General features: G+C 45.6%; 1 protein-coding gene across 1 annotated transcript in view; it reads left to right on the top strand.

Moving 5' to 3' along the window:
- The first annotated feature begins 8,944 nt into the window (after positions 1 to 8,944).
- LOC102375332 (kazal-type serine protease inhibitor domain-containing protein 1-like) overlaps positions 8,945 to 18,385 on the top strand; it is a 25,838-nt gene continuing 16,397 nt past the window's right edge. Inside the window, exon 1 of the mRNA XM_006015745.2 lies at positions 8,945 to 9,401. Within this exon, the coding sequence (XP_006015807.1) occupies positions 8,945 to 9,401 (457 nt within the window). The remainder of the gene's footprint in view (positions 9,402 to 18,385) is intronic.

Genomic DNA, 18,385 nt, shown 5'->3' with positions numbered 1-18,385 from the left:
AAAAATAAAAAAAAAAAGCCCCACACTCACTAGCTGCAGCAGTGGCAATCAGGGCCTCTGAGGGCTCATGACAGAGCCCACACAGTGCGGGGCAGCAGTAATCACCGCTCCACCTGGCACCAGTGCAGCAGCTGCCCCATAGCACAGATGCAGCACAGCTTGGCAGGGTGCTGTGTGCTGTCTGGGAGCTGAGGCCACTGGAGCTGAGTGGTGCCAGGCTCTGGCTGAGGCAGCCCCAGCTCCCAGACAGCACGCAGCGCCCTGCCCCTGCACAATGTGACAGCTGCCACATGGGTGTGGCGACCACCACTGCCCCACACTGTGCAGGGGGACTCTGCCATGACCCTTCAGAGGACCTGATCCCTGCTGTCAGAGCCGGTGAGTGCAGGGCTTTTTTTTTTTTTAAACGTGCCAGGAGGCTGGGGCCAGGTTGGGGGGCTTCAGGGGCAAAGCTGGATGAGGGGGGTGATTGGGAACCAGGGGCTACAAGGGGAGGCTCTGCCATGAGTCCCCAGAGGCCCAGGCAGCAGCAGGGCAGAGCCCCTGCTCCTAGCACTGCCGCGCCTGCATCCCACACTCCCCCTGCCCCCCTCCCTGAATAATGCACCCCCCCACCACAGCTGGGCAGCTTCTTCCAGTCCCAGCCCCAGCCCCAACCCCTTGCTCCCCCATGCCCCTTCCCTCTCCACTCCACCAACCCCAACAGACTTACCAGCTGGAGGCAGCTGTGTCAGCTGCCTGTTTAGTCTATGACCAAAGCTCCAAAGCGGCTGAATCTTTTTCCAAAGCTTTTCTGAATTGATTCAGAGCTTTTAATTGGTCTCCCAATTCAATTCAGAGATGCGGTCCCCAAATTGAGCCGAGTCTCCTCTGAATCTAATAGGCTACTGAAGCTTTGCACAGCCCTATTATCCATGTACAGGCCTTCCCCCATGCAAAGTTTAAGACTTTCATCTGCTGTATTTGTAGCTACAGTAGGGAAGTAAGCCTTGGTGATTAAACTTATGATGCAAAACTAAAAGTACAATTAGATTTTGATGGGGAACCATGAAATAAAACATATAAATGGATTGAGAAGGTGGGATAAGAATCAATTTGCCATTAAATTTGCCAGTCAACCCTTTGCTGATTCTTGAAGTTCAGGGTATCAAATATATGCTTAATTTACCATTTTATAGTCAGATCTCACATTTTACAGGCAGTGCAGAATACAAAATATGAATCAGTCCAGCTACTATATAAGCAGTAAAAAGTTCACTATGGAACTTTCCAAGCAAGCTTTCAGTGTGGTCCCACCTCACTTAAGGTGAACAACTGTTCATCGCACCTGATGTAGGTTTAGGCACTTACTTTAAGCCATGCAGCTGTTCATGGCCATGCATGCACATGCAGCTGTTCACCACTGCTAGGAGTGGCATGAATGGGGAGACCAATGCAAGTAACTCGGGGTAGTGTGGAGAGGTTGATTGGTCTGGGTGGGGGGAAGGTACGGAGCTAAAGATAGCCTGGTCAGGGTTGTGGGGGATGGGGGGAGGGAGGGCAAGGATGGGAATAGCACAGCCCTAGGGCTTAGGCAAGTGGCTGAGCTTTTCCAGTTCCAGAGATGAGCTGTGAATGCGTGTAGGCATTTGCAAGATCAGGTAAATCCCTCCTAGATTAGATAAGCCCTTTAATCGATTTAAGTTTGTGCACCTCCTAAGGTACACTAACTTAAATCAGGAGCACCATTTTTTGGCAGAACTAAACACCATCTGAACACCTATGTCACAATATGGCCTTCCCAGGGATGGCCATGATGTTCCTAGGGCACCGTGACTGTGCCAGCTCCATTCTGCGGTTGCCTACTAATCTCATTTGCCACATCTTGCTGGTATAAATGGTGAATCTGGAGGCTGTCCTCGACTTGCTGCTTGGTCACAATCCTAACAGACTCCCCTAAACCCTGGGGGTTGTTGGACACCCTACTGGGTCCCACACTCGTGGGTACCATAAGGCACCTCCTAAGCCTTATGGGCTAGATGCGTGGCTCCAATACCTTACCTTTACCATGCCCCATGCCTCACTGGTGGTATTTAAATATTGTCCATATTTTGATGAGACCTCAGTCTAACTCAGCTTCCTGCCATCACTGGGCCTTTGGCCCCGGTCTCTGCACCCTCTCCGGCACTGGGCTCGCTGCACCCCCTGTCTCTGCACCTTCTCCGGTGCTGGGGCTCTACACTATAGTATGCCCCCTATGAGGTCTTCTCCTCCCCAGTAGCCTCAGCCCAGTCCACTGGTATAAAAACAACAACATAAATATGAGCCCCTGGGCTATAACGTAATGTGAGTAAAGCAAGCCACACTCTGCCTCTTTAAAACCCCAAGCTGCTCCTTGAGTATTGAGTGCCTCCCAGCCCTGAGTACCTTATAGACTCCTGGAGTCTCATTAGCCAGGTAAACAATCTACCTGGCAGCCACAGCATTCCTGGGTAGTTCTTCCCTACAGGAGCTCCTTCCCCTGGCAGCTTGCCAGAGAACTAACCTGGGGCTTATATGTGCCCAGGACCCTGACTCCTTCCAGTTATCTGACCGGGTACAGGTGCAGGCTAATTCCCCCATTAGCCTGCTCCTCAGGCAACCTGCAGCTGTGGAGCTCTGTCTAGCTCCTCAGGCTCTCTATCCAGGCAGTTCCTGCACTTAAAGGAGCAGGCACACCTTAGTGCCCTGCAACACTACACAATTGGCCATTTAGATCAACCTAACCCTGGTTAAATGTAACACCTGTACATGGTTATTGAAGGAGGATAGGGCACCCATTCATACTAGCCCATGGAAAAAAAGAATGTCATTAAGGCTTTTACCGTATGACCTTAATTTGGCCTTATTTTGTGTAGTCAGATGCTTTTTTGTTTGCAAAGGACCCCAGTCTCAATCTGTGCTCACTCAGTAAGCAGCTGGTCAATATCTTATTTTCTCCTCATTTTGTAATGTATTCCTCCAGGGTTTTTTTTCACTGTACACAATTCAAATCCAGTTCTGAAGACAACAATATTACTTTCCTCTACATCTTTTTGATGGTACTTATCACAATCAGGTCTAGAAGTCTGCCACTTCCCGATGGGATCCTTACAGGGATAAAGAGACACTCAGTCCGGTCCTACTCCACACAACAGGCATGACGTACTGGGCCTCATGCTGGCCTTTGGCAGAAGTGTAGTTAGCACTTAGAAACCTTTTGCACAAGCATACTCTGTTCAAGACAGATTTTGAGCTATGTGATTATTCTAGAAATTGGATGAGTCTCCAGAGATATATTTTATTTCTTCTCACCTGCATCCAATGCCAATTAAGTGTGAAGACCTTTCTCTAGGTTATCACTTGATGAATGAAGATACTTCAACACTGGGTTTTCTTGGAGCCATCCCAATACTGCTATAAATTTTCTTCAAGGTGGAGTTACATGAGAGTCCACAGAACAGTGCCCCACTACCCTGCTGCAAGGGCATCACTGATACTGACTAAAGTGGTCCTGATCATTATGTTGAATTCCAGAATTAGACAGTTGAAAAGTAAAATAGGCAGAACTCATTAGCGCATAAGATTACTCAAGCATTATACTGAGTTTTGTAGGTTGGAAGTCCTTTTTCTCTTCTTCTTGCATCTGTTTTACACTGATGTCATGAGCATCACCCTAGTTTGCAAGTGTATCTAAGAGAAAAATCCAGTCCAGCATCCAACTTTTTTTGGGAGTTGGAATCCCCATGCACTAGAATCCGAGGAGACTAGCTCATCTGTGACTTGTTCCTTAAACTATTCAAAAGGCAGACTATTTTCATTGCCATCCACAGGAATTCCAACAGGTTGCACTTGAGATATTGAGAATAAAGGATATTGTGCTCATGCTTTCCTGATATTTACCCCACACTTTTGTTTGGAAAAAAGACAGAGCTCATTGAAAAACAAAAAAGACATTATGAACTTGTAATGGAAGGAAAACTGACAGGACAACCTTCTTGATTTAAGCTACTGTTTAAGAAGGTAGAAATTCAGGGATAGATCCTGATCCTACTAAGTCAGTAGGAAGACTCCCATTGACTTCAGTGGGCTTTAAATGAGGCCCACAGACAATACCGCTTGAGCTATGTGCCAAGGACAGAAATGACTCCAAATTTCCATAAATCAGTAGAAGTTTATTGACATGCAAACAGAATGTGCTGCAGGGTCTATCACCATCATCTATCTTCTCTTTGTTACTAATTTACAGTGCAAGTATATTTTCTAAAATAAGAACACAGACATGCACAGAAAAAATGTATGAAGCATCTAACTTAAGTGAATGCAGGGAGAATCAAAGAAACCCCCAGGTGGGTTTCAAAAAAGCTTTAATAGTTCAGTGGCAATGGTATTTATTGTAAACGATATGTTCAGTTTTTTTAAGTAACGTTTTTGAGTCAGACTTGGCACAAAATGGTAGCACTAGGCTGGATATGAAAGGCAGAAAAACACAGGGAGGACAATAGTTCCAAGCATCTACCATCCTGTCCCAGAGTTTACAGATGTCAGGTATCACAGCTTGGGGCCATGTCTATAAAAAATGCAATAAAATGGAATTACATGTATAAATATGTGCAGACAGTAAAACTTTCTTGGGAGAAATTTGGATCTAAACCTTGAGCAAAACTCCCTGAGTTTGATCTAACCCTAGAAGTCAAGCAGAAGGTAGAGCAGGGTGACAAATTAGAGTGTCACTGGTTCAGAGTGGCATAAGTTTTTGGAGGAAACAACCTACTTTGTCTAGGCACCTTGTTACCAAATCTGCCCATTACTTTGGGGTGTGCTCATTTATTAGGGATAGTTTCTAGGGTCTTGGTGATTCTGTCAATGTGCTGCTTGTGTTACTATACGGAGCTGTATTTCTCCCTTCTGCAAGCCCTCACCCCCAGTGGAGCTATCTTGCAGGACTCAGTCTCAATGGGACTGGGTTCCTCCAGTCACCAAATCAATCATACACACAAACACACACAAATTAACGTGACACGCCTGACCTGGCCGGGCTGATCAGCATGGACAGGCTGACACCCTCATATGCCAAGAATCAGTTCATAAGAGCAACAATAAAATGCAGTCAGACACAAGCACACAGGTGAACAGAGTCCCTCTGAATCCGGCTGGGTGTCCAGCTGACACCCTCATGGGCCAGCATTCAGTTCATAAGGGCAAGTCTGAGTCAAACTGGGTCAATCAGCCTGTACAAGCTGATCCCCTTATGTGTTTCAAACTCAGCACGTCCCAATCTTTGGCCTCTTGATGAGCAGACCCCACAATAATTTGGGCTTCACAGGGATCTTTAGCATAGGTAAAAGAAGCGTTGCTGCAGAGCACGGGAGGAAAGAGAAGCAGAGAAGGAAAAATATACCCAATTACTACCAGTTTGACTATAAAAGTTATTTATTGCTAAGCATATGAAATATATAATAGTACTAGTAGTAATAGACATGCAAAAGAAAAACAAACACCAACAATGACAATACTACCCTGGTTTCACTAAGTATTTGGGGAAACTTAGCTCAAGCTTAACTGATACAGTTCAGGTTCAGAAGTTTATGCCTAGAAAGAAGACAGAGAACGCTGGGATCTCACCTAGTCCACGGTACTCAGGCTGCAAAGCTGACAGGCACAGTCTGTAGCACAGTCCTTGAAGGGAGAGATGATCTGTTCTTCCAGCGTCCCAAGAACGACAGGGGATGGTGTCAGCACAGGGGTTTTCTTCTTCTCCTTCTTTCCTCCTGCTTCTACTTCTTTTCCTTCCTTTTCCTCTTCTAGCAGCACACACACTTACAGATTTTTATACCCTCAGTTCAGCTGCTCCGTAGCACCCTCAGTAGTGTAAATCATTGTCTTTTCTATTGACAAGGGGTTATCTGGTTTGGACCATCTCAGGAAACTGATTGATAATCAGGAAACACTTAAGATTAGGGAGTAACCCAAATACTTGGGAGCCAGCTTGAGATTCCTATGGGTGGCAGATATACTGATGGGATATCTCATGGTTTCTTCAGGAACAATAGATAGCTTGCAGCATCAGGATTTTGGATTTTTACTTGTTGTGCACAAGCCTCAGCTTAGCATGACTTTTCCAGATCTTACTATAGTCTTTTAACAGACTTAAGACAATTATTGGGGTGCTCATAACCTTTTGTGGAGAGGACTCCTACCAGTCGTCTCGGGAAAGATATGACAGCACCTGGGATTAGGGCTCCAGCAGGCTGGATGCTGTGATGAACCCTTAACCATTGTTCAAATGTTGCCCATACCCGCTCTGACTCGGTCTCTTGCCTCAGCATTCCCTAACCCGGCAACCGAGTTTTAGTCAATCAAGTTTAAATAGGCCTCCCATAGTGGGACCGGGGAATGTACAGCCCGAGATGCCTATTAAACTTAGAGCTGTGTGTTGTCTGGGGGTGGGGGGAAGTCCTTAGCAAATCCAGATTAGAACTGGTCTGATAAATGCTGAGCTGGGTGTGTGTGAACATGGGTTGATTAACATCTGAAGCACAGATTCCCCATCATGCAGTGCTCCCCTGCTTCTCTGGTCCCAGAATTCACTGCAGTCTCTGCTTCAGGCTTTCTGTTCTCCATCTCTCATGTAAATGAATGGTCATCTGGTTCCATCTCGGATGCAAATGAGACCTAGGGCAGTTGTTTCACTCTTGTCACCCTTATCTGGAGGGTCTTAGGTGCGTCTCTCACTGCATCTTAATTAGTTTCATTTAGGTAGAGGAGGGGAGGGACGGGGGGTGAGTCCTTTGTGAGTCAGACAGACTGCATCCTGTGCCAGGGTTGCCCAAGAACATAGAGCTGAGACGTAACAACCTGCTGTTCTGAACCAGTTAGCCTCTAGGCCATGTCCATACAAGCAGGGGCATGTGTTCGCAGCTGAACAAATAGTAGGACTTTGTGCCGCAGTGCACACCTCTGCTTGTGTGCTTTGCAGTGGGACACATTGTCCTCAAGGCTGCCTGCTCCCCCCATCTTTCACATTTGTACCGACGAGGAACCACTTTGGTGTGCTTTGTGCAGCTTTTTTCAGCAAGGAAGGGGGCTGCTACTGGGAAATCCCAATAGCAAATTTTGCCCCAGTGCTGCAAATTAGCAGCGCCGCAAATGGTTTAATGTACAAGTAGTGCTGTGGCAGCAAAGTTAGGCACATGGGGCAAATCTCACAGGGGCTGCTCACCCTCGCCCTGCACAGAGATCCAGGGGGAAACCCCCCCACCCATGCTTGCACAGGAGTGCACACAGCAGCAGTAGCTACCCTTCTCTGTGCACCCCCAAAATGAGCCATTTGTGGCTCCATTCCACACTGGCTGGGCAGTGCCTGTTGGCACCCCTTTGCTTCAGTGCCCGGGGCAGTCACCCCACTTGCCCCCCTGTGGCAGGGCACTGTTGGTGCCTGCCACTTTAAGGGCCAGAGCAGGCAGCCACCAAGTGCTTTTTACAGCAGCCATTTTAGAGAGAAGGCTATAAATAGGGAAGCAGCTGTTTGCTGCTAGCAGCTGTGAGAGAGACATTAGCTTGTGGAACTGAGGTTTGGGAGCAGCTTGGAGGTCTATGAGCTGGGGCTATGGGGACGGAGGAGGCTCCAGGTCTTGGACATGACCTAAAACTTTACCCTGCCAGGGAAGGGAGGCCTGGTGTGACTGCCGGTGGCACAGCAGCCCCATGAAATGCCAGGCGAATCGCCTCCCTGGTGAAAGGTGAGTTGGGGGCACTTAATAACCTCCAGCCCCCACACAGTCCTAGCTGGGGAATGCCCAGACCTGGAAAAGCTTGGAAAGTCCTGAGGCTCAGTTGTTCCAGTAGAGTTGTGAGGGTAAAAGCAGGCAAGCAGCTTAGACCTGACCCAAGGTACCTGACTGGTCCATGCTGGGGCCAGGACCAGAGAGGGGTCAAAAGGGCAAGGGGCCCACTGTGAGGGATGCCCACAAAGCAAAAAGGCTCTTAGTGCCAACTTCCCTGAGATGGGGCCAGGTCCTAAGGGGAAGTGGAAGGTCCCAGAGAAGGGACCACAGCTAATGGGTGAAGGATCTGGCTGAGTTCAGCTGCCTGAGATGCCATCTGTGAAGCTTGGGCTGCAGTGTATGGGTGGAACAAAGCTGCAGAGATCCCCCTAAATATCAGGGTGCAACATGGGCAGCCTCCCACCCAATTAACACCATAATCATGTATCATCAAGGCATGGCAGGTGAGAGAGGCAAAGGGTTAGCCCAGAGACAGGTGGGCGTGCCAACATCAAACTGGCCCTGGGAAGGCCCCCTGTTACACTCTCTCCCTTGCTACAGCACTGGCAACAAATGCAATTTGTGGTACCGCAAACAGGTTTGCAGCACCAAAAACCTGTACATCTGGATTTGGCCTAAGGTGACATTCTGTCCTACCTTGGCTTGACTTCACACTAACCAGGCTAGCCACCTCTAAAACCTAAGAGTCAGCAACTTGAGGTATTAGATATCAATTTATACCCATTTTTATTTTTTGTGACTTCCACCACTAAGACCATAATGAAGAGTGAAAATGAAGATGTATATGAGCATATATTGCTATTTCACCAATTCACCCTCTCTGCCCTGCCTAAAATAGCTACAATATAATGTTAGTTCAACAGAGATACTGTCTGCAAATTTGGCTCAAGGAGACACTCTGAGCAAACAGTTTTCACAATGCTTTAACTGAGCTGTCAGAAAGGAAGTTTGTTTTATATGTAAGCAGTACCCACATTCCAAACTTCATTAGAGGAAAGCTTGTAGGTTTGTATGCATTTGTATTTATCAGTTCCAGATTAGGAATCTGATGTTAATTTCTCTTTAAAGGGCTCTGTTTTTGGTAGATTAGAAAAGGAATGTGACGTTCTGTCTCTCTTGTTAACGTTGGCTTTACTCCAAGGACCTTCAACATTCTCAAGATGAAGCCCCTGGTGGTTATAATAGTGCTGATAGCAGTGGTGCAGGTTTCTCAGACTTTCCCCTATTTACACCACAGAGGCTGGTTGAGATTGTTAAGGGAAGGAGATAGTTGTGGAAAATGCAATTTGGAACTTTGCTCTAAGCCTACAAACTGTCCAGCTGGTACTGTATTAGATCAATGTGGCTGCTGTCTGGAATGTGGGAACGTGGAAGGGCAGATCTGTGACTTGGACTATGGCAATCATTTCTACGGGCAATGCGGAGAAAATTTGGAGTGCAGGTTAGATGCTGACGAGGCAAAGTTTGGGGAAGTCCCTGAACCACAATGTGTGTGCAAATTCCAGGAAAGTATCTGTGGACCTGAAGGGAAGACCTATGAGAACATCTGCCAATTCGGTGAGGCTTACTCTAAGAGAGGAAATATCACCATGAAGCACAATGGACCATGTGAATCAGGTAAAATACAGAGAGAGAGAGAAAGAGAGAGAAATGGCATAAACTGTTCACCAGTCAGATTTCTAAAGGAAACCAAGATGTTGATTTTTAGATAGATCTAGTAACATTTCAGTGTAGAGAAGGCAATTTAATACTCATCATCATAATTATTGTATTTCTTCCTTGGGGTTTAAACAAGTAGTTCAGCAGCTGGTGTTTAATTTTGCACACTTTAAGCCTGTATGTTATAGCGAATTTCATATTGTACAGTATAGTCAGAAACAACCAACAGCTTAGCTGAGCTCTGGATAAGTGGAGCTGCATATTATGCAAGTGGAATCTAAAATGATGTATTATCATTAAGGAGTTCAAATAATAAGGTGAAAAATAACTGAAAGGTTTTCAGAGTAGCTGAACACAGAAGACAGTCCAATATGGGCAGGCAGGGCCATAGAGGCAAGACAGCTTTAGAACTGTTATTTTATAATGACTGATCTGGTATTGGGGATGAAGCAGCAAAGCACAGTGGAGATATGGTCATTGGTAAAGTAAATGAAACAGAGTAGGCTGTAGTTTGTGAAATATTTAAATAAAGCTCCACTCCCCTATTAAAGGGTTTAAAATAATGCAATGTAGTGTTTTTTAAAAGATCTAACTACCTGCTGATTAGAAATCCACCTATTAGAACAAAATCAATCTAAAACAATTTCCTTGAAGGCATTTGCTTCCATGTTGTTTATCCAGAATGATGGACCTCATTTCAGTTTGCTGGGGCTTTAAACTAAATACACTTTACTTTATATTTTATTTGTATGGACAAGAAACAAGCATTCAAAAGCAGCTTCACTGCAGGAGGAAGCAGAAAATGAAGCAGACTAGTTACTTGAGCACTGACAGTTCAACAGCCTGATTTTAATATGATTCATCCTTCAGCAATTAGTATCACCATTTTACATAGCAGATTTTCAAGTGGCTGAATAAGCATTACAGAGAGAAGTCCAATTGCACACAAATGTCTTTGTAACTAGGCTCAAAGAGAGAGAAAAAGAAACAAAAGTATGTATACATACACACACACACACACACACACACACACACAGAGTTTTAATGCGTGTACAAAGGGTTTTTCCATACAAGGTCTCAATCTGTTTATAGACCTGCTGTGTATGTGAGATTATGTATCGTGCACATGCAGAGCTGCACACACATTTCTGTTTAAGTACATTATAGTGCTTCCCTGCCCCCCCACCAATCAATTACTCTTATAAAGAGTAAAATGCTCATTAGAAGTAGCCTTATTACTTGCAGTGGATTTTGCTCTCTGTTCCCCATGACTTGACTTTCTCCCATAATATTAATTAAATTTTTCACTTGTTATACTAAATGAGAATGATGAGTACCAAGTGCAAGCTGACCTAGATAAAAGCAGGGGTGGACAACCTGCAGCACGTGTGATGCAAGTGGCACAAGAAGCTTCTATGTGTGGCATGCAGCAAATAAGAGAGGGGACATAGAGCATAATGGCAGGTAGAGCAGAAACCAGAGCAACAGATTGGGCAGGAAAAGGCCGCTGAAATGTCACTCAGAGAGAGTGCAGGACTAATTTGTGACATGCCTCCCAAAAAAGTAGTTCCCACTGATACAGAGCATCCTCAGTATTCCAGTTCAACAGACATGGACAAAAATCTCCCTTAAATATTTATTACCTTGCACAGAGGGGCCTTGTGCAGTGAGGAGAGTGCAAGGGAGTAAAGCTACACAGAAAAAAAATCTGCTAGAACCTGGAAATACAGTTTATGGAGCAGTTCCTCCTGAAAACCTCATACAGGGCCAAATTCAGAGATGACAGTGTTGATAACTTATACATTGGTTACTGTTATAGCACTGGGACAACAGTCTCTGATCTTCTAAGGCTTATGTAGCATTCCGTTGGGCTATTCCAATGATTAGGCTAGGTACAGAAGTGTTACAAATGTTGGAGTTAGTCACACAGGGACAGACATTCAAAAAGCCTGAGCCTGAATTGATTCAATCTTTGCAGGTTAGTCTAACCTGCACAGACTAAATCAGTTTGTAATCATACAGACATCCCCTCTGGACTGAAGAAATGAAGACACATGCCTGCGGTGGCTCATGCTAGAAGCCAGGGGCTGGGGGGGCGGGACTAGAGCAGCCCTCCCTTCCCTTCCACATAGCTGAGCTGAGGGGGGGTATGGCCAGGCCACAGCAGGACTCTCTGATTAGAGAGTCCCCCCCACCCCTCACTGTTGATAACAGAGCATTAAGTTATACAGCAGGGAGTTACACAGAGTTGTTACCATTTATCACCCCAGCAAACAAAACAAAGCTTGTCTGATTAGTTCAAGTTCTTCTTAATCAACTTAAGGAAGGAATGGAGGGACATTACCATCTACCTGCTGATCACCTCCAAAAAACCCTAAGACAGCACTGTTCTGTCTGCCTTTGTCCTGTCTCCCACAGCATGTACTCCAGCCAGCATGTGGTATGCTAACTAATGCTGAGAGGTGCCTGTGTAAGGCAAAGGGGAAGGGGGAGTCCCAGCTTGAGCAGGGAGTGGTGAGGGGAAAGGCGGAGGAGCAGGAGGAAACTAGGCAGATGCCACTGTACCTGCAGTCTCTTCTGAACTCTGGCCAGGGAGCAGAGGGGAGGGGCCAGCCCTGCCGGGCTGGAGCAGAGAGCCAAGCCCCACCCAGAGTTGCAAAGCATCTGAGAGGCTGGAGAACACTGGAAAGGTCTGGGACAGGAAGGGTCTGGGACAGACATTGCATAAACTGGTTTGACCCAAATCAATTAAATCTGATACTACATTCAACCAGATTTATCTCAAACTGGCTTCAGCCATTTTGAAACTGGTTTATGTGCACTGAATATCTGTTCTGTTACAGGTTCAAACCAGTTTCTTATCACTTAAACTGGTTTATGTGTAATGTCTGTCCCTAGCCACATTGGTGCATTGTTCAGTAGATCATTTCATCTATACACTGGCTTGGTCCCACCATCTCTCCAGCCATTTCCATCCACATTCTTAAATGTGCTAGGTAACTCTAGCTCCCTGGAAGACTGGGAGTTGTTGCCTACTTGCACCTACTCTAGACACATTTCTACCACCAGGGCCCCTTCTACCCTAGGTCCCACTGGCTAGGAAGGGCTCCTATACATGTGCAGGGAGGCTGCTCTGACACACTGTAATTACAGCGTGTTGGAGCAGATTTGATTAATTGAGTCTGCTGGAGCATGGTAATTACTGCACTCCAGCATCACGTGTATCCACATCCCCGCACTGAAAAATGGCGGAGGTGCACTTTAAACTGATGCTCATTTGAAGAGTTTTAGTGGTGGAGCACTTTGAACCTTTTTTCAGGGCAGGGACACTGATACACATGATGGTCTGGGCAATTTTAAATAGTGTAGCTCTTGGAGCACATCTATAAATGCCCAAAGATTCCAGTTACAAGAATATAAAGTCCAAGCTTGGGGGCAGGAATCATTACAGGAAAAGCAACCAGAGACCAGATAAAATAGCTTCTCCTCTTTCCACCTCACCCTGACTCTGCATTATGCTGTCTTTTCATAGCATCTGATGAATGGAACTTAGGTTCACAAATCTTGTGCTTTTTAGTTAGTCTATAAAAGGTGCACATCTATCCTGCCTTCTGACTGATTTCACACTAATAGGGCTAACTACCTCTCTCAGCCTTGACAAAGTCCTTATTGACTGAGATTTGGTAGCATTTCTGACATCATTTCATGTCAGAGCTCTGTGAATAAAAGTTCACACAAACCTTTATAATGTCCCTGGCAACAATAGGAACAATGCTACTTATACAACAGTGTTCACTGTGAGATGACCTGTAGATTTTGTTTATCTTCTCCTTGCAATTCTCCAACACACTTTGGGACCAGGACTACGCAGTGCAGCATTTCCTCCTTTGGCCACGCTTTTTTTTTCCCTTATGTCACATCTGCTCACATCTAATCTCTGCTGCCTTCACACTATGAGCAGGACAGTACAACCACACTCCAATGTATATAGTTTGCTCTTGTAAGACTCAGGAGACCCATGCTGATCACTTTTACCTTAGAAAAATCCATGCATTCGGGCTTCTAATATTGATTCTGCTCCCACTTCTCTGTTCTTGTTTTTAACCCCTTTTTGCCTCATCTGTAAAATAGGCCATATTTTCTTACATACAACACACCTCAGAATATAATACAGACCTTGATTTTTTTTTAAAGGTCTCTATTTTTTGAAAGGCTCTATCACATACTATACTTTACTGCAATAAAATCAGATGTGATTTTTTAAAGGAGAGACAGAAATAAGTTACCAGGGACTTTCTTGCTAAATTGTTATGCCAGGTATAATTTTAAGAGGGTCTTCATTGAATGAAAAAAAAAATAGGATTTTAAGGGAAGGGTAAACAGATTACATTACAGCAGAGATCAAAAGGGTAAAATCAAGAACTTCTAGCTTTTAAAAGCAGACAGGCCTTTCCCCAAAGCCAGAGCAAAATAAAAGAGTACAAGTTTCATAAAACGTGGCTGGTGCAGTATCCTTTTTCCTTCTCTGGCCTGGTTCATTATAGTTCCAGCGGTAACTTTAACTCAGCAGAACTCTATCTTCTTATATTGACTGCAAAAAGCTTCACTTGTTATTTGGCAGTAGAATAATACTAAACAGCAATAGTAATATAATACAACATTCTTCAGCATTGGCTGTCTTGCTGATCCAAGCTTTGAAGGTTTCCTGAGCATAGAACCAGATCTCAAATGCAATTTCAAGAATACTGACCAATGAGGAACTCAAGCCGGCTAGTTAGGGAGAATTCACTTGGTGGATAGAGATTTTCCATGAGCTGGCCATTCTGTTCTTCCTAAGTCCCAAAATATGTGAGATTGAGTCAACTAATTGGCAAATGGTTAACACGTCAAATGGTAGGGAGACAGGTAAAGTCTTCCACTTGGGCCAAGTGCAGACACTTGGGGGTGTTATGGGGAAGTTAAATCAATTCAAAATGACTGTTCTATATCAGGTAAGTCAGGATGGGGAGGGTTGTAGGAGGGTTGGGGGTCTGCCAGACGATGGGGGGGAGGTACAACCCATGAGGGTTGGGGGACAGGCGCCTAGGGAAGCAAAAAGTAGCCCAGTGCAGGGAGTGAGGGCTTGAAAAGAGCAGCCCTGGGACTGGGGCCAGTGTCTGGGTTTTTCCAGTCCTGGGGCTGCGCAGAGAAAGTATATAGAATTTCCATGCACTGATTTGACCTAAATTGAATAAGTTTGATACTACATAGAGCCAGGTTTATCTTAAACTAGGCTCTGCAATTTTTAGACCAGTTTGTGTACATGGACTTCTGTCCAGTTACAGGTTTCAACTGATTGCCAGTCACTGAGACCAGGTCTAAGTGTAAGGTAGGCACTGGGACGAGGTAAGCTTAAATTGGGTGGCCATTTTGAACCTGATTTAACCTCCCCAAATGTCTGTACTTAGCCTTGTAGTTTGCCTACTCAAGTCTAGCCCAGATTGTAATCAGTAATAATTACTACTATATTTGTACACATAACATATACTTTTCCCAAAAGTCAGCTGCTGGAAATTTCCATATGCATTATATGCAAGAAATATGGTTAGAACAATTTCTGTCTGTATGGGCAAAAGTAAAAGTAAAATCTGCACACAATTCATAGGGAGCAGAACAACAAGCAGGCTCTACTCCCTAGCTGTAGGTACTTAACTACATACCACAAGGCAAAATCACTTCCTGCATTCTGCTTTTCAAAAAACAAGGTGTGAATTATATTCGGTGGCATGGTGTGTGGGAGAAAATATGGCAAACCAAGTGAGCAGAGTGCGTAGGTGTCTACATCACAAAACAGGCACCATACTTGACATTAATTGGCATCCTTGTTTACGGCCTTTGCAGAGTAATGTAATCTGTTTTTCCCCTTTTCTTTACAAGTGGTCCCTCTAGGCCAGGATTGAAGTTTATTAGCAAGGCAATGTAAGGAAGCCTGATCTAACGACTGTACTAATTCTCTGCAGCATGCAGAGCTTCAGTCTTCAGAACACGTTGATTCAGCATCTTTCATGAATACCAAATTCACTTGGGAACAAAAGAAAACACGTGTTTGTTAAATGAGAATCTTGTGTACAAAACTGATCTGTAGTCTACAGATAAGTCTGTAGTGAAGACAATATCACTTAACATGTAGGCTCCTGAGTAACTTAGGTGCTTTAGGAAAAGCTACCCATGCTCTCATTCAGTCATAGGTTATTGCATTTGATGCAGGGATCACTGAGTAAGGCTACCTGGCCTGTGTTATATGGGAAAAAATCAAACAACATGGTCCCAGTTGGCCTTAAAATCTGTGACCCTCCTGGGATGTTCAACCCATTTGATAGTCAGGCCATTGCCTTATATACAATAATTACTTCCCAAAACCCTTCTGATTTTTAAATCAGCATCCCGCTTTGTACTCCAAGCATATTGTTGGGATTAGAGGGAGCCATTTCATTAGATACAGGAGACACAATCCCTTCCAGACCCCCCCAAGAAGCATACACCATTCACACACTCCTCTGTATGCTTAGGTCCCAGGCAGATCAATGGTTCGACCTAGGCTGGGCAGGCGTTGAGTGCCTTTGCTTCACTGCCTTTGGAGCGGTTTGTGATCTTTAAGAAACAAGGAGGTAGCAGTACTTGCAACCCATACTGTACACACGTATGCAAGGCCAAGCTATAACCTGGTTATTAATGTGTAAATGTATATACCATTAGCATCAATGGCCAAGGTCCAGAAGAGGAAGACATACTCTATAAAGACTGTGTGTTAAATCCACAAATGGTCTTAGATGCAGAAGGTCAAAATTTAGATTCTGAAAAAAAACAACATAACTTCTGCCTGACTCAAACATGCATTGTCAATGTGCTAAAATGTGTACTGCTCTGAAAAACTGTAATTTCCCAAATATTTCTGTGACTAGAACTCTGCTTGGGGCTTTACTGGATTGAACCCTATTTGGAGTTACACCATTTGCCACTTAAGCAAACCCTTAACTTTAATCTTTCATACTTCTCATAACCCTAAATTTAAGCATGGATCTTACTTGATAAAAGCCAAAAGACTCTCTACCTTGTGAGATTGCTCATAACAAATAGAAAGAATAGATTTAATCAAACCAAACATCTATTTGGAATTTGAATCAATATCAGCAGAGTACTTACAGTTCTCTAACAGCTCCAATAGCAACAAGAGGCCTATGGGGGGCAAAAAAAAATATATATATATTTTTTTTAAATTGTTTTTATAATTTGGTCTCAACAGCTTTTTGCTATGCTGCAGGAGAAAGAGAGGTCAAATAATCCAACACTTGAAGAAAAATATATATTAGGGCCAGTTTTTTAAAGTTTTAGTTTTGCATATGTTTCTTATCTTGAATATCTCCAACCCTTGCCTTGCATGTGTGTGTGTTTGCCTCAGTATGTCTTCAAGAAGCTAAACATGGGTGACTGGTGACACCTTAGTCAGGGGGGCATGTGCCCCTCCCAGCTCCCAGTTAGCTCCCAGCGGGGTAGGTCCCCCTGTCGCCAATCACACCTATTGTGAAGCAGCTGCAGCACTCCCAGAAGTGGCCGTGGCGCTTCATCCGGTGCTCCCACCTCCGGCTGGCACTCACAGGGGTGGCACCAGTGCTCCTGCCTGCCTCCCCAGCCCGTCGCCTAAGCGGGAAGCATGGTCTGTTGGGGGGTGCACCAGTGCTCTCAGGGGGTGCACATGCACCCCCACTCACCCCCAACACATCGCCACTGAAGCTAATCATTAATGCAAAGGCCTCGAAGAATTTCTGTAAGAGAATCACATGTGGTGCTTTTTTCTGGATTGACACTGTGGATATGATTGAAATCCTCCTTTGCATAATGTGTAAGGCCTGAAACATCATGAGTGGGCTACATTACAAGTCAAGGAGCCAGTGTTGAAGATATAACAGGATGTTTTGCAGCCTACAGGAATAGCTACAAGAGGTGCGTCTACACATGCAAGCACGTGCGCTTGCAGCAGCTCTAACAGAAGCGGTGCAAATTTGAACTGGGGCTTTTTGCCTGAGTGCACGTGCTTGGACATGCACTTTGTTGTGGAGCAAATTGTGCCAATTGGGGCAAAATAACCCTGCCTGACTCCTCCTGGATTTGCAGCCAGGGGGAGCAGGAGCCTGGGGCCAGCACCTGTGCTATCCCCAGCAGTATAAAAAGCTCCCGTGTCCTGGCCCCATCAGTACAAAAGGCTGCCGTGGCAAGTAGCTCAGGGCTACTAGCTCTTCAGGAGCTTCTGGGGCCTGGCCAATTGGTACCTGGGGACATTGGACTTGTGCCAGCTGGACTGCTGAAGCAGCCCTGAGAGTTCCCTGCACCCTCTACCCACTGCAGCAGTCTGGTAGTGGGGGCTGCTGCCTGGCTGTGACCTGCTGCGCACCTGCCAGAGGGGGATGGGGGCTGCACAGCCAGTAGAGGTGTCTGCCCCTCTGGGCCAGCTGCCAGGGGGCTGTGGCTGCAGAGTTGGCCTCTGCGCAGCACTACTGTGATGTGTGCCCCCTGCCTGGCCATCTGGGCAGCTATTGCCCGAAAGATGTTCCAGGTGTGGTGGCCCGCTTTGAACTGTCAAAGCCTGTCCTCCTGGCCTCAATTGGCCAGGAGCTCAGCCACCTCCATCTGGGTCCAAGATGCCAGCTCTGAGCAGGCAGGGTTCTGCCACTGGCCTCCCTAGCAGCGATTTTGGTGTTTCAGAATATTTGAAAACTAAAAATCCCTGTGGGCTGGGGCCGTCCCTCTGCCCCACACTGGGCAGGTGGGGCCCCAGTGATACAGACAGCAGCTGGACTGCTGGTAAGTGTCAAGGGGATTGGGTTTTTTTTTTCTCCTATGGGGATGCTGGGATGTGGAGCAGGGATCAGGGGCGGGATCGGGGAGGCTTTGGGGGCAGGCAGGGG

Source organism: Alligator sinensis, unplaced genomic scaffold (assembly GCF_000455745.1).
Source record: "Alligator sinensis unplaced genomic scaffold, ASM45574v1 scaffold156_1, whole genome shotgun sequence".
Lineage (NCBI taxonomy): Eukaryota > Metazoa > Chordata > Crocodylia > Alligatoridae > Alligator > Alligator sinensis.
This window is presented reverse-complemented; position numbering and strand designations above follow the sequence as displayed.